A 15,913-nucleotide genomic window follows, 5' to 3' on the forward strand; every position below is an offset into this window, starting at 1 on the left:
TTGGCTGTTCCTGTGAATATAGACAAGACTAAAGAAGAGAGGAAAGGGGTATACTATCTGCAATTATTCAGCCATTCCTCCTTTTTTTCAATCATCGTGTCTTCATGTATTTTTGTTTTGTTGTTGAGCTCAGTAGGTTGGTAGGTACATACAGTTGGTACATACAGTTGGTACATACAGTTGGTGCATACACTGCAATAGCAGGTGGTAAAAGTGAGTGGATGTGGATCACAGCTGATTGAGCGTTATGTTGTTTTGATTGGTCTCTCCAGTGGTGAACGAGGATGGCCAGCCGCTGATAGAGGGGAAACTGAAAGAAAAGCAGGTTCGCTGGAAGTTCATCAAACGCTGGAAGACTCGCTACTTCACCCTGGCAGGAAACCAGCTCCTCTTCCGGAAGGGAAAATCTGTATGTATTCCTTTCAAACCTTTCAATACTTTAATTAATGTGATGTGTGTGATAATGTGATAATAAAACATCTAAAGTTTGTTCCTAAGTGTTTGTCCTATATCTGAGAGACATAAGAAAGGTAAGAAAACGTTTTTATTTTATTTTTTACTTGTATTTAACGCCTTATTTTTGGCACTAAACAAATCAATTCAAATTGTATTTGGCACGTACGCGTGTTTAGCAGATTTTATTGCGGGTGTAGCGGAATGCTTGTATATACAGTCTCCATAAATACCTTACCAGTCAAAAGTTTGGACCTACTCGCCTCCTCATTCAAGGTTTTTTTTATTTTTTATTATTTCCTACATTGTAAAATAATAGTGAAGGCATCAAAACTATGAAATAACACATATGGAATCATGTAGTAACCAAAAAAAGTGTTAAACAAATCAAAATATATTTTTGATTCTTCAAAGTAGCCATCCTTTGCCTTGATGACAGCTTTGCACACGCTTGTCATTCTCTCAACCAGCTTCATGAGGAATGCTTTTCCAACAATCCTTGAAGGAGTTCCCACATATGCTGAGCACTTGATGGCTGCTTTACCTTCACTCTGTGGTCCAACTCATTCCCAACCATCTCATTTGGGTTGAGGTTGGGTGATTGTGGAAGCCAGGTCATCTGATGCAGCTTTCCATCACTCTCCTTCTTGGTAAAATAGCCCTTACACAGCCTGGAGGTGCATTGGGTCATTGTCTTGTTGACAAACAAATGATGTCCCACTAAGCACAAACCAGATGGGATGGAGTATTGCTGCAGAATGCTGTGGTAGCCATGCTGGTTAAGTGTGCCTTGAATTCTAAATAAATCACAGACAGTGCCACCAGCAAAGCTCCCCCACACTGTCACAGCTCCTCCTCCGTGCTTCACGGTGGGAACCACACATGCAGAGATCATCCGTTCACCTACTCTGTGTCTCACTAAGACACGGAGGTTGGAACAAAAAAATCTCAAATTTGGACTCATCAGAACACATTTCCACCTGTCTAATATCCATTGCTCGTTTCTTGGTCCAATCAAGTATTTTCTTCTTGGTGTCCTTTTTTAAATGTATGTTTTAATTTAACTAGGCAAGTCAGTTAACTTCTTTGGGATAGGGGGCGGTATTTTGACGTCCGGATGAAAGTGTGCCCAAAGTAAACTACCTGCTACTCAGGCCCAGAAGCTAGGATATGCATATAATTGGTAGATTTTGATAGAAAATACTCTAAAACTGTTAAAATAATGTCTGTGAGTATAACAGAACTGAAATAGCAGGCGAAACCCCGAGGACAAACCATCCCCCCAAAAAAATGTTCATCCTACCACTGATTTCAATGGCTGGCACTTTTATAATAGGGTGAAATCGTGCCTGATTGCAGTTCCTAGGGCTTCCACTAGATGTCAACAGTCTTTAGAAAGAGTTTCAGGCTGGCTTTTGGAAATATGAGGGAGAAGAATTAGTTTTTCTAAGGGCTCCTATTTTGACTGTAGTGTTTCCATGCGCATGGCCGAGAGAGCGCGTTCTTTTTGTTTTCTCCGGCAAAGACAATAATGATACTCCGTCTTAAATTTGATTGTTTATTTGCGTATTAGGGTACCTAAGGATTGATTATAAACGTTGATTGACTTGTTTGGATAAGCTTATTGGTAACGTTTGGGATTCAATCCAACCGAGTGGATTATTGACAGAAGCGCGCCTGCTGAACTGAGTTTTTATGGATAGAAAGAAGAAATTTATCGAACAAAAATACCATTTGTAATGTAACTGAGGCCTTTTCGAGTGCCAACAGAATAAGATCTTTTCCTTTCCTGTGGCGGTCCTCGTGAGAGCCAGTTTCATCATAGCGCTTTATGGTTTTGAAGAAACGTTCAAAGTTCTTGACATGTTCCGTATTGACTGACCTTCATGTCTTAAAGTAATGATGCACTGTTTGCTTATTTGAGCTGTTCTTACCATAATATGGACTTGGTCTTTTACCAAACTGGGTTATCTTCTGTATACCACCCTTACCTTTTCACAACCTATTGAGTTAATTGAAATGTAGGTGATTACCTCAGGAAGCTGGTTGAGAGATTGCCAAGAGTGTGCAAAGCTGTCATCAAGGCAAAGGGTGGCTACTTTTAATAATCTCAAATATGAAATATACTTTGATTTGTTGAACACTTGTTTGGTTACTGTGTGATTCCATATGTGCTATTTCATCGTTTTGATGTCTTCACTATTATTCTACAATGTAGAAAACAGTACAAATAAAAAATAAACTTTGAATGAGCAGGTGTGTCCAAACTTTTGACTGGTACTGTACTTCCATTCACTTTTTCAACTGGTACCAGGGGACTTTCAGACAAGAGTTTGTAAGGCCTGTGTGCGTCCGAGAGCAAAGCATGTAAACACAACATGTTCGTGAGAGTCTCATCTTTTTCCATAGAGTGGTCATAATAGTTTGTAGGCCAAACCGAGTGACAAAAAAGGAAGCTAGCTAACGTCAGCTAACAGCTGTCTCATATCGCGTCATCGTGCAGCCCAAATGGAGCTGTTGCTATGGATACCGATGCATTTCAATGGCAAAAAAAAGAGCCATAGACTAGAATGGTAGGTCTAGAATTGTAGATTATTTCTATGTAATCTTTCACTGCTTAAGCTATTAAGTCCAAACCAACGCTGAGATGTTTAGACTGACTCTACTTAGATTGCTTGTCAAAACATTTTTCATACTATATACCATTTTTTAACTATAGGCTAGAAATGAACTAAATGTCCAGAAATGAACATGTGCTTGAATGAGAACCACAGGAATACAGAGGTAGCGATTCAAAAGGGTCCTGCTTCTTGGCCAATTAAGTTACAAGACCATATTTAAAACATAAAGGCTATCAAATTATTTATTCTTTATAACTAGCCAACAGTAAATCTTGAGCCGTTCAAGCTAGAGACACCAAACCATATTTCACATGTTTAGGTTACTTTAACTTCAAATTCTTTCAAACTTTTATCAATTATAACTTAGATTTGCAAACATTTACATAAAATAAGTCACCAATAGTAACTCTTGAGCCGTTCAAGCAAGAGACACCAAACCAACTTTCACATGTTCAGGCTATCCTTACTTCTAATTTCTTTAAAACTAGTATTAACTAGTAACTATGTCAATGTGCACAAATTAGCATAACATAACCCACCAACAGTAACTCTTGAACCATTCAAGCTACATACACCAAACAAGTTTTCACATGTTCAAGATATACTAACTTCAGATTTGTTTGTAACTTTTATAAACTAGAACTATATACATTTGCATAAAATAACTCACCAACATTAATTTTTCATCTGTTCAAGATTGATACAGCAAACCAGCATTCCTATGTTCAGGCTATCCTAACTTTTCAGGTACATGCTTGTTCAACTACGTACAGCGGCAAGAAAATGTATGTGAACCCTTTGGAATGACCTGGATTTCTGCATAAATTGGTCATAAACTTTGATCTGATCTTCATCTAAGTCACAACAATAGACAAACACAGTGTGCTTTAACTAATAACACACAAATTATTGTATTTTTGTTGTCTATATTGAATACATCATTTAAACATTCTCAGTGTAGGTTGGAAAAAGTATGTGAACCCCTAGGCTAATAGCTTCTCCAAAAGCTAATTGTAGTCAGTAGTCAGCTAACCTGGAGTTCAATCAATGAGACGAGATTGGAGATGTTGGTTAGAGCTGCCTAGAGTGTAAGCTAAAGACTTACAGAAATCTCTGGAACATGCTAACCTCTCTGTTGACGAGTCTACGATACATAAAACACTAAACAAGATAGGTGTTCATGGGAGGACTCCATTGAAGAAGCCACTGCTGTCCAAAAAACATTGCTGCACGTCTGAAGTTTGCAAAATAGCACCTTGATGTTCCACAGCACTACTGGAAAAATATTCTGTGGACAGAAAATATGAAAATACGCAGAAGAAAATACGTCTTCTGGAGTGGCCCAGTCAGAGTCCTGACCTCAACCCGATTGAGAGCAGTTCACACCAGACATCCCTAGAATATTGTTGAACTGAAACAGTTTTGTAAGGAGGAATGGTCCAAAATTCCTCCTGACAAAAAAATGTTTGGTTGGGGTGTATTGCTGCCAAAGGAGGGTCAACCAGTTATTAATTCCAAGGGTTCACATACTTTTTGCACCCTGTTTACACGGTGTGTTCAATAAATACATGAAAACGTATATTTGTTTGTGTGTTATTAGTTTAAGAAGAATGTGTTTGTCTACTGTTGTGACTTATATGAAGATATGTACATTTTTATCACCAATTTGAAATCCAGGTAATTCCAATTCACATTCCTTTTCTTGCCACTGTATAACCAGTCACCATTGCAGACACTACCTCTACAGTAACATGTTTCAAAACCATACATACTTTAAAACTGCTTTGCTTTAAATAGTAAAGAAAAACTTTTTTAAACTTTTACCACAAAAATACTTTTATAGAGGTAAATCAAGTCCCACCAATTGTACTTCATGTACAATTACCATCTAGTTGTTCAAGTCAAATTTACCCTCAGGACAATAGAGTATATCACATCATATACACAGGGGGCAGAAATATATTTTAGACAGAAATATGCCTCCCCATATCCTGACAGCACTGTTAGTCACTGGACTCCCTGTCCTTATGTGTTTTCCTATTCTACTTTTTATTTTTCTTCTTAATTGAATCATGATGTGATGTTGGGTGAAACAAGGTCTAACGTCACTGGGGAATCCACTAGAGATGACTGTAATAACTTTGGCCACAGTATTGAGCCTTGGGGGACGCCCAAGGTCAGATTATGATGCTGCAACTTTTTGAGTCATTCTTCCCTTTAATAACTATGTATGAAAATCGACACTCAGAAGTAGCAGCAAAAAAACAAATGAAAACCAGAGAAGGAAGGAGATGATACTGGCAGTGTGTGTGTATGTGTATGTGTGTGTGCGTGTGTGTGTGTGTGTGTGTGTGTGCGAAGATGGGGAGACCACTGTGTTTTAACGATACAAATCGCTCCAACTAACTAGTGTTTGATTCTGACTTACTTTGAGGCCGAACTTGGTGTAAGTTCATTGGACTTTACGGCAGAAATAATTATTGTGCAAAGAAAAAAAGTGTTGCCTTTGAGAGAACGAGGACGTAAAACAACGTGTTGAGGTCACGTAGTCATCAGAAAGCCCATGAGTCATCACCATGTGCCAAACAAAGCGAAACACTCAACTTTATTACATTGAAAAAACAAATACAGTATTCATTCAACTTCAGCCACAATGTAATTAGATCTGTTTTATTGTGCTGTTGGTGTGTGTGTAGTGTTGGTGTATGTGTATATCATTGAGCAGGGATTAGATGAGAGACCTTATTGTTAGTCAATGCCATGTTGTTGTTGTTGTTGTTGAGAGAGAAAGAGATGCGTCAACAGCAACCTTGGGAAAATCATTAACAGTAGACTCGTACATTTCCTCAGTGAAAACAATGCACTCAGCCAATATCAAATTAGCTTTTTTACCAAATTACTGTAAGACAGACCACTTATTCACCCTGCACACTCTAATTGACAAACAAACTCAAAGTCTTCTCATGCAGGGCCTCCCGGGTGGCGCAGTGGTTAAGGGCTCTGTCGTAACCGGCCGCGACCGGGAGGTCCGTGGGGCGACGCACAATTGGCCTAGCGTCGCCCGGGTTAGGGAGGGCTTGGTCGATAGGGGTGTCCTTGTCTCATCGCGCACCAGCGACTCCTGTGGCGGGCTGGGCGCAGTGTACGCTAGCCAAGGTGGCCAGGTGCACGGTGTTTCCTCCGGCGCATTGGTGCGGCTGGCTTCCGGGTTGAATGTGCGCTGTGTTAAAGAAGCAGCGGCTTGGTTGGTTGTGTATCGGAGGACGCATGAACAACCTTCGTCTCTCCCGAGCCCGTACGGGAGTTGTAGCGATGAGACAAGATAGTAGCTACTACAACAATTGGATACTACGAAATTGGGGAGAAAAAGGGGTAAAATTCAAATAAAAAAATAAAAAATAAAAAAGTCTTCGTTGATTTCCAAAAATATTTTTTACTTACATCTCAGTAAGAAGAAACAAATGGTGTTCCAAACAAGGTCCAGTTGCCACAAATACAGATTTCCTAGAGCAAACATTCTATAGTCCCGTACCCCTTCAAACATTCAACCTCCAGCTGTACTCCCTATAACACTCTCAAATGTAATTTTTTTGCCACCATTGTAAGCCTGCCACACAGAGCAAACTAGAATGCTATTTGGCACTAAACAGAGATTACACAGTGGCAGAATACCTGACCACTGTGACTGACCCAAATTTAAGGAAAGTTTTGACTATGTACAGACTCAGTGAGCATAACCTTGCTATTGAGAGAGGCCGTCGAAGGCAGACCTGGCTCTCAAGAGAAGACAGGCTATGTGCACACCGCCCACAAAATGAGGTGGAAACTGAGCTGCACTTCCTAACCTCCTGCCCAATCCAATGTATGACCACACTAGAGACAAATATTTCCCTCAGATTACACAGACACAGAAAGCAATCCCAATTTTTAAAAACTCCCATATCTATCTGGGTGAAATACCACAATGTGCCATCACAGCAGCAATATTTGTTGCCACATGAAAAGGGCAATTAGTGAAGAACAAACACCATTTTAAAATTTTAAAACTCATATTTATCTTTATTTTCCCTTTTGTACTTTAACTATTTGCACATAACACGACATTTGTAATGTCTATTATTTTGGAACTGTTGTGAGTGTTATGTTTTCTGTTAATTTTTATTGTGTATTTCGCTTTTGTTTATTTTCTAGTTCACTTGCTTAGGCAATGTTAACATATGTTTCCCGTGGAGGGAGGGAGAGTTCTGAGGACTTTCCCCACAGCCATTGACAAACATTTTTAGATGGTTGAAAGGATAAGTGAAATTGAAGTCTCTTGCCCAAGACAATATTCTTTGTATTGTCACCAGCAATTCCCTCTCACCACATGTCACGCTGGTATAAGTAGATTCAGGAGACAGGCGCAGGAATGCGTATTAGTTTTTTTTATTAAGACCAAATTACGGCGTGCCGTGTAAAGGCACGGGGACAAAGACCAAACAAACACGTAACAAAACACAGGGTAGAAACCAAAAACAAAAGTGTGAAGAGTACCTCGAATAAATAACACAAGCGCACAATGATTAACACACGGGACAAGACCCGTAATCATTTGCGCAATTCACAAGGGCACGAAAGCCAAAACAACACAGCACAGGTACTCACACCACCAACGGACATTGTAACAATAATCGACAGCACCATAGTGAAGAAAGGGCACATATATACAAATACAATGAGTGGGAATAGGGGCCAGGTGTGCTTAATGAAAGTTCCGGAGGGATCCGTGACACAACAGCTGTTTAAAGCCACAAATTGGACCTCCTCTTTGTCTCTTGTTTTCTGAGCTCAATCTTGCCGTGACAATGAATCAGTTCCAAATCAACCCATAACTTAGACCACTAACCTATTCCCCTTACGTATACCACTAACCTATACCACTAACCCATACCACTAACCTGTACCACTAACCTATATGCCTAACCTATACCACTTACCTAAATGCCTAACCTATACTACTAACCTGTACCACTAACCTATATGCCTAACCTATACCACTAACCAGTACCCCTAACCTATATGCCTAACCTATACCACTAACCTATATGCCTAACCTATACCACTAACCTGTACCCCTAACCTATATGCCTAACCTATACCACTAACCTATATGCCTAACCTATACCACTAACCTGTACCCCTAACCTATATGCCTAACCTATACCACTAACCTATATGCCTAACCTATACCACTAACCTATATGCCTAACTTATACCACTAACCTATATGCCTAACCTATATGCCTAACCTATACCATTAACCCATACCACTAACCCATACCACTAACCTATGCCACTAACCTATACCACTAACCCATACCACTAACCTATACCACTAACCCATACCCCTAACCTATACCACTAACATATTCCCCTTATGTATACCACTAACCTATACCACTAACCCATACCCTTAACTTATACCACTAACCTATACCACTAACCCATACCCTTAACCTATACCACTAACCTATACCACTAACCCATACCCTTAACCTATACCACTAACCCATACCCTTAACCTATACCACTAACCTATACCCCTAACCTATACCACTAACCTATACCACTAACCCATACCCTTAACCTATACCACTAACCCATACCCTTAACCTATACCACTAACCCATACCCTTAACCTATACCACTAACCTATACCACTAACCCATACCCTTAACCTATACCACTAACCCATACCCTTAACCTATACCACTAACCTATATCACTAACCTATACCACTAACCCATACCCTTAACCTATACCCCTAACCTATACCACTAACCTATACCCTTAACCTATACCCCTAACCTATACCATTAACCTATACCACTAACCTATACCCTTAACCTATACCACTAACCTATACCATTAACCTATAACACTAACCCATACCACTAACCTATACTCCTAATCTATACCACTAACCTATACCACTAACCTATACCACTAACCCATACCCTTAACCTATACCACTAACCCATACCCTTAACCTATACCACTAACCTATATCACTAACCTATACCACTAACCCATACCCTTAACCTATACCCCTAACCTATACCACTAACCTATACCCTTAACCTATACCCCTAACCTATACCATTAACCTATACCACTAACCTATACCCTTAACCTATACCACTAACCTATACCATTAACCTATAACACTAACCCATACCACTAACCTATACTCCTAATCTATACCACTAACCTATACCACTAACCTATACCCTTAACCTATACCCCTAACCTATACCCTTAACCTATACCACTAACCTATACCCTTAACCTATACCCTTAACCTATACCACTAACCCATACCCTTAACCCATACCCTTAACCTATACCACTAACCCATACCCTTAACCTATACCACTAACATATACCACTAACCCATACCCTTAACCTATACCCTTAACCCATACCACTAACCTATACCACTAACCCATACCCTTAACCTATACCACTAACCTATACCACTAACCCATACCCTTAACCTATACCACTAACCTATACCACAAACCCATACCCTTAACCTATACCACTAACCTATACCACTAACCCATACCCTTAACCTATACCCTTAACCTATACCACTAACATATACCACTAACCCATACCCTTAACCTATACCACTAACCTATACCACTAACCCATACCCTTAACCTATACCACTAACCTATACCACTAACCCATACCCTTAACCTATACCCTTAACCTATACCACTAACCCATACCCTTAACCTATACCACTAACCTATACCACTAACCTATACCCTTAACATATACCCCTAACCTATACCACTAACCTATACCCCTAACCTATACCCTTAACCTATACCCCGAGGCACTTATGTCGGTGTAGAGTGAGAGATGTGAGACAAGCTCATAATAAGTCACCTCAAAACAACCCCACCTGGATGATTATTCATGTACTTTGTGCACCGCTGCATTTCCCCTAACCGTTTCCCCAAAGCCTTAGGACACATGCAATAGGAACTAGGGGAGTGGCGAGAGGAGTACATTGACTTCTCCTTCAATCTGCGTGAATACATGAGCAGCTTAACCACTGGAGCTAACAGAAGACAGACCCTCCACACAGATGTTAGCCAGACCCTCACACACACAACACACGCACACACAGACAGGCTACAGAACTATAGCCGGCCGGGGGGTGAGGGGGCTCTTAGAATGTGGGTATAGGTCTATGGAGAATAGCATCAAGCTGGTCCCTCGCCAATGGTCCATAAGGATATGGCTGTGGTGTATCACACACAGATACACGCACGCACACACACACACACACACACACACACACACACACACACACACACACACACACACACACACACACACACACACACACACACACACACACACACACACACATTCCAGAGGCATCCTGACGTGTGAGATGGGAGATAACAGTGTATTACACGAGTCAGAGAGATGTAGCGGTCTTAAGGGGTAGAGCATTAGAGACCGTGCTTATGGGCTCTAGGATTTCATTTCCTCCCTTATATAAGGACCACGACAATAAAACACCCTCTTGTCTTACTGCATACATGAGCAGCTTAGTGCAGTAAATCTTTGCAAGAGCACCATAAAAGTTGATGTTTTGCTGAAATATGTGGAATTAAACAACAGGTTGTCTACAACAGCCGCAAGGCAGCTGTTCAACAGTTAAACACGTCAGTGGCACAATGTTTAATGTTAATATTATAAATGTGCCTCTCGGGAACCTGGCAGGGTTTAAGTGTGTCAGAAAAATGCCATTCATCATGAGTAGGGGTGATAGTGAAACACCATCAACAACCCCCCCCCCCCCCCCCACACACACACTTTTACGCTGCTGCTACTGTCTGTTATTATCTATGCATAATCACTTTAATAACTCTACCTATATGTACGTATTACCTCAACTAACCGGTGCCTCTGCACATTGACTCTGAACCATTACACCCTGTATATAGCCTCCACATTGACTCTGTACCGGTACACCCTGTATATAGCCTCCACATTGACTCTGAACCGTTACACCCTGTATATAGCCTCCACATTGACTCTGAACCGTTACACCCTGTATATAGCCTCCACATTGACTCTGAACCGTTACACCCCGTATATAGCCTCCACATTGACTCTGTACCGGTACCCCCTGTATATAGCCTCCACATTGACTCTGAACCGTTACACCCTGTATATAGCCTGCACATTGACTCTGAACCGTTACACCTTGTATATAGCCTCCACATTGACTCTGAACCGTTACACCCTGTATATAGCCTCCACATTGACTCTGAACCGTTACACCCTGTATATAGCCTCCACATTGACTCTGTACCGGTACCCCCTGTATATAGCCTCCACATTGACTCTGAACCGTTACACCCTGTATATAGCCTCCACATTGACTCTGTACCTGTACCCCCTGTATATAGCCTCCACATTGACTCTGTACCGGTACCCCCTGTATATAGCCTCCACATTGACTCTGTACCGGTACCCCCTGTATATAGCCTCCACATTGACTCTGTGCCGTTACCCCCTGTATATGGCCTCCACATTGACTCTGTACCGGTACCCTCTGTATATGGCCTCCACATTAACTCTGTACCGGTACCCCCTGTATATAGCCTCCACATTGACTCTGTACCGTTACACCCTGTATATAGCCTCCACATTGACTCTGTACCGGTACCCCCTGTATATAGCCTCCACATTGACTCTGTACCGGTACCCCCTGTATATAGCCTCCACATTGACTCTGTACCGGTACCCCCTGTATATAGCCTCCACATTGACTCTGTACCGGTACCCCCTGTATATAGCCTCCACATTGACTCTGTACCGGTACACCCTGTATATAGCCTCCACATTGACTCTCTACCGGTACCCCCTGTATATAGCCTCCACATTGACTCTGTACCGGTACCCCCTGTATATAGCCTTGTTATTGTTATTATACTGCTGCTCTTTAATTATTTGTTACTTTTATTTTTTCTTAAAACAGCAGTGTTGTTTAGGGCTTGTAAGTAAGCATTTCACTGTAGTCGTTGCATGTGGCTGTAGTCGGTGTAGTCTGTGTTGTAGTCGGTGCATGTGGCTGTAGTCGGTGTAGTAGGTGTTGTAATCGGTGCATGTGGCTGTAGTCGGTGTAGTCTGTGTTGTAGTCGGTGCATGTGGCTGTAGTCGGTGTAGTCTGTGTTGTAGTCGGTGCATGTGGCTGTAGTCGGTGTAGTCTGTGTTGTAGTCGGTGTATGTGGCTGTAGTCGGTGTAGTCTGTGTTGTAGTCGGTGCATGTTGCTGTAGTTGGTGTATGTTGCTGTAGTTGGTGTAGTCTGTGTTGTAGTCGTTGCATGTGGCTGTAGTCGGTGTAATCGGTGTTGTAGTCGTTGCATGTGGCTGTAGTCGGTGTAGTCGGTGTTGTAGTCGGTGCATGTGGCTGTAGTCGGTGTAGTCTGTGTTGTAGTCGGTGCATGTGGCTGTAGTCGGTGTAGTCTGTGTTGTAGTCGTTGCATGTGGCTGTAGTCGGTGTAGTCTGTGTTGTAGTCGGTGCATGTGGCTGTAGTCGGTGTAGTCTGTGTTGTAGTCGGTGCATGTTGCTGTAGTCGGTGTAGTCTGTGTTGTAGTCGGTGCATGTGGCTGTAGTCGGTGTAATCTGTGTTGTAGTCGTTGCATGTGGCTGTAGTCGGTGTTGTAGTCGGTGCATGTGGCTGTAGTCGGTGTAGTCTGTGTTGTAGTCGGTGCATGTGGCTGTAGTCGGTGTAATCTGTGTTGTAGTCGTTGCATGTGGCTGTAGTTGGTGTAGTTGGTGTTGTAGTCGGTGCATGTGGCTGTAGTCGGTGTAGTCTGTGTTGTAGTCGGTGCATGTGGCTAATTAACATTTTATTTGATTCATCATGTGTAGTGGTGATAGTGAAACAACATAATAAAATGCCATTCATCATGTTTTTTGTTTTATTTAACCTTTATTTAATCAGGAAAGTCAGTTAAGAACAAATTCTTAGTTACAATGAGGGCCTACCAAAAGGCAAAAGCCCTCCTGTGGGGATGGGGGAAGAGATTAAATATAAAAATATAGGACAAAACACACATCACGACAAGAAAGACACCACAACATTACATAAAGAGAGACCTAAGACAACAACATAGCAAGGCAGCAACACATGACAACAACATGGTAGCAACACAACATGGCAGCAGCACAACATGGTAGCAGCACAAAACATGGTACAAACATTATTCGGGCACAGACAACAACACAAAGGCAATAAGGTAGAGACAACAATACGTCACGCAAAGCAGCCACAACTGTCAGTAAGAGTGTCCATGATTGAGTCTTTGAGTGAAGAGACTGAGATAAAACTGTCCAGTTTGAGTGTTTGTTGCAGCTCGTTCCAGTCGCTAGCTGCAGCGAACTAAAAAAAGAGGAGGAGTTTCAGAGATGTCTGTGCTTTGGGGACCTTTAACAGAATGTGACTGGCAGAACGGGTGTTGTATGTGGAGGATGCAATAGATCTCAGATAGGGGGGAGTGAGGCCTAAATGGGTTTTATAAATAAGCATCAACCAGTGGGTCTTGCGACGGGTATACAGAGATGACCAGTTTACAGAGGACTATAGAGTGCAGTGCTGTGTCTTATAAGGAGCATTGGTGACAAATCTGATGGCCGAATGGTAAAGAACATCTAGCCGCTCGAGAGCACACTTACCTGCCGATCTATAAATTACATCTCCGTAATCTAACATGGGTAGGATGGTCATCTGAATCAGGGTTAGTTTGGCAGCTGGGGTGAAAGAGGAGCAATTACGATAGAGGAAACCAAGTCTAGATTTAACTTTAGCCTGCAGCTTTGATATGTGCTGAGAGAAGGACAGTGTACCGGTGTAGTGGTGATAGTGAAACAACATCAATAGAATTGGATTGCTGCTCCAAAGTGTGCATTTATAACTATTTATTAATGTTTAACTAGAATCTCTCCATGTTGCTGAAAGGTTTATCTCTGTCCTGTCTTGTCTACTACAGAAGGATGAGCTAGACGACAGCACCATCGAGCTGAGCAAAGTGCAGAGCGTCAAGGTGGGTGAACTTCCAAGTCCATTAATGTAACAACAATTCCATTCATACCCTTTGTCCACTTCTGATAACCCTCTCTCCTGTCTGTCTCTTCGCCTGTCTGTCTCTTCGCCTGTCTGTCTCTTCGCCTGTCTGTCTGTCTGTCTGTCTGTCTGTCTGTCTGTCTGTCCAGGTGGTGGCTAAGAAGCGACGTGAGCGGGGTCTCCCTCGGGCCTTTGAGATCTTCACGGACAGTAAAACATACGTCCTGAAGGCTCGTGATGAGAAGCATGCTGAGGAGTGGCTCCAGTGTATTAATGTTGCCGTGGCCCAGGCCAGAGAGAGAGAGAACAGAGAGGCCACCACCTACCTGTGACCTTGTGACCTGGAAGATATTCTACTGTGACCCGTTCCTGACCCAGAAACACAACATACAGCCCCGCACTACTGTACCATCTACTAACAACAGCTGTGATGTCAACTGTTTCTGGTCATCTGACAGCTGTGGGGCAGCGAAGACTGATATCCTGACATCATTACCAGAATTTAGTCAAACACTTATATAGGGTATTGTTTCAGTATTTACAGCAATAAGGATCTTACTAGCAAGCAATATGGACCTTCTATTTCCAGCAATAACAATCTACATAGTAAACCTAGCAATAAGAGCTCAATATGAACAGCATGAGAAAACTATCTTGGCCCAGACAGTGAAGATGAAAACCCCCTAATAGATAGCATATGAGAGAGTTCTACAGCAAACAAACAGATTTACTGTTATTAGCATTTAGCAGTATAATGTATTAATAAACCGTCATTTAAATCAAATCAAATCAAATTTATTTATATAGCCCTTCGTACATCAGCTGATATCTCAAAGTGCTGTACAGAAACCCAGCCTAAAACCCCAAACAGCAAGCAATGCAGGTGTAGAAGCACGAAGCATTTAGCAGTATAATTTATTAATAAACCGTCATTTAGCAATATAATGAATTAATAAACCGTCATTTAGCAGTATAATGTATTAATAAACCGTCATTTAGCAGTATAATTTATTAATAAACCGTCATTTAGCAGTATAATGTATTAATAAACCGTCATTTAGCAGTATAATGAATTAATAAACCATCATTTAGCAATATAATTTATTAATAAACCGTCATTTAGCAGTATAATTTATTAATAAACCGTCATTTAGCAATATAATGTATTAATAAACCGTCATTTAGCAGTATAATTTATTAATAAACCGTCATTTAGCAGTATAATTTATTAATAAACCGTCATTTAGCAGTATAATGTATTAATATACCATCATTTAAAAAGGACCCAGTGGTGTAATATAGTGAGCTACAAAAGTAATGAGAAAGTTACAGACGCACCAATATCATACCTCCAAGAGGTATGCTAACCTTTCACCATTACATTTTTCGGCGGGGGTATGACATTTGTGCATCTGTGATTCATTCAGGATTATCCGTAATCCTGGTCACATCCACATTAATGTAGATGTGTTTAGAAAACATATTATATTATTATTTACAATAAAAGTGACTCCAAAATGACACAATACATTATTTACCATTCATTTCTATCGGGCACAAAATCATCTGAAACACAACCAAAACTAACAGAAAATGTAGTCACAAGCTTGTTGGGACCAAATGCTTAACTTTTTACTACTTTACTACTTTCTAAACGGTTCATCCGATATGGATGAAAATACCCTCAATTGAAAGCTG

General features: G+C 41.1%; 1 protein-coding gene across 1 annotated transcript in view; it reads left to right on the forward strand.

Moving 5' to 3' along the window:
- Positions 1–14,919, forward strand: part of LOC139386072 (ventricular zone expressed PH domain-containing 1) — a 140,519-nt gene extending 125,600 nt beyond the window's left edge. The window contains exons 12-14 of the mRNA XM_071131494.1: positions 273–409; positions 14,142–14,195; positions 14,365–14,919. Coding sequence (XP_070987595.1) covers positions 273–409; positions 14,142–14,195; positions 14,365–14,547 — 374 coding nt within the window. The 3' untranslated portion in view covers positions 14,548–14,919. The remainder of the gene's footprint in view (positions 1–272; positions 410–14,141; positions 14,196–14,364) is intronic.
- Positions 14,920–15,913: the final 994 nt, after the last annotated feature.

This window comes from Oncorhynchus clarkii, chromosome 27, assembly GCF_045791955.1.
Source record: "Oncorhynchus clarkii lewisi isolate Uvic-CL-2024 chromosome 27, UVic_Ocla_1.0, whole genome shotgun sequence".
NCBI lineage: Eukaryota > Metazoa > Chordata > Actinopteri > Salmoniformes > Salmonidae > Oncorhynchus > Oncorhynchus clarkii.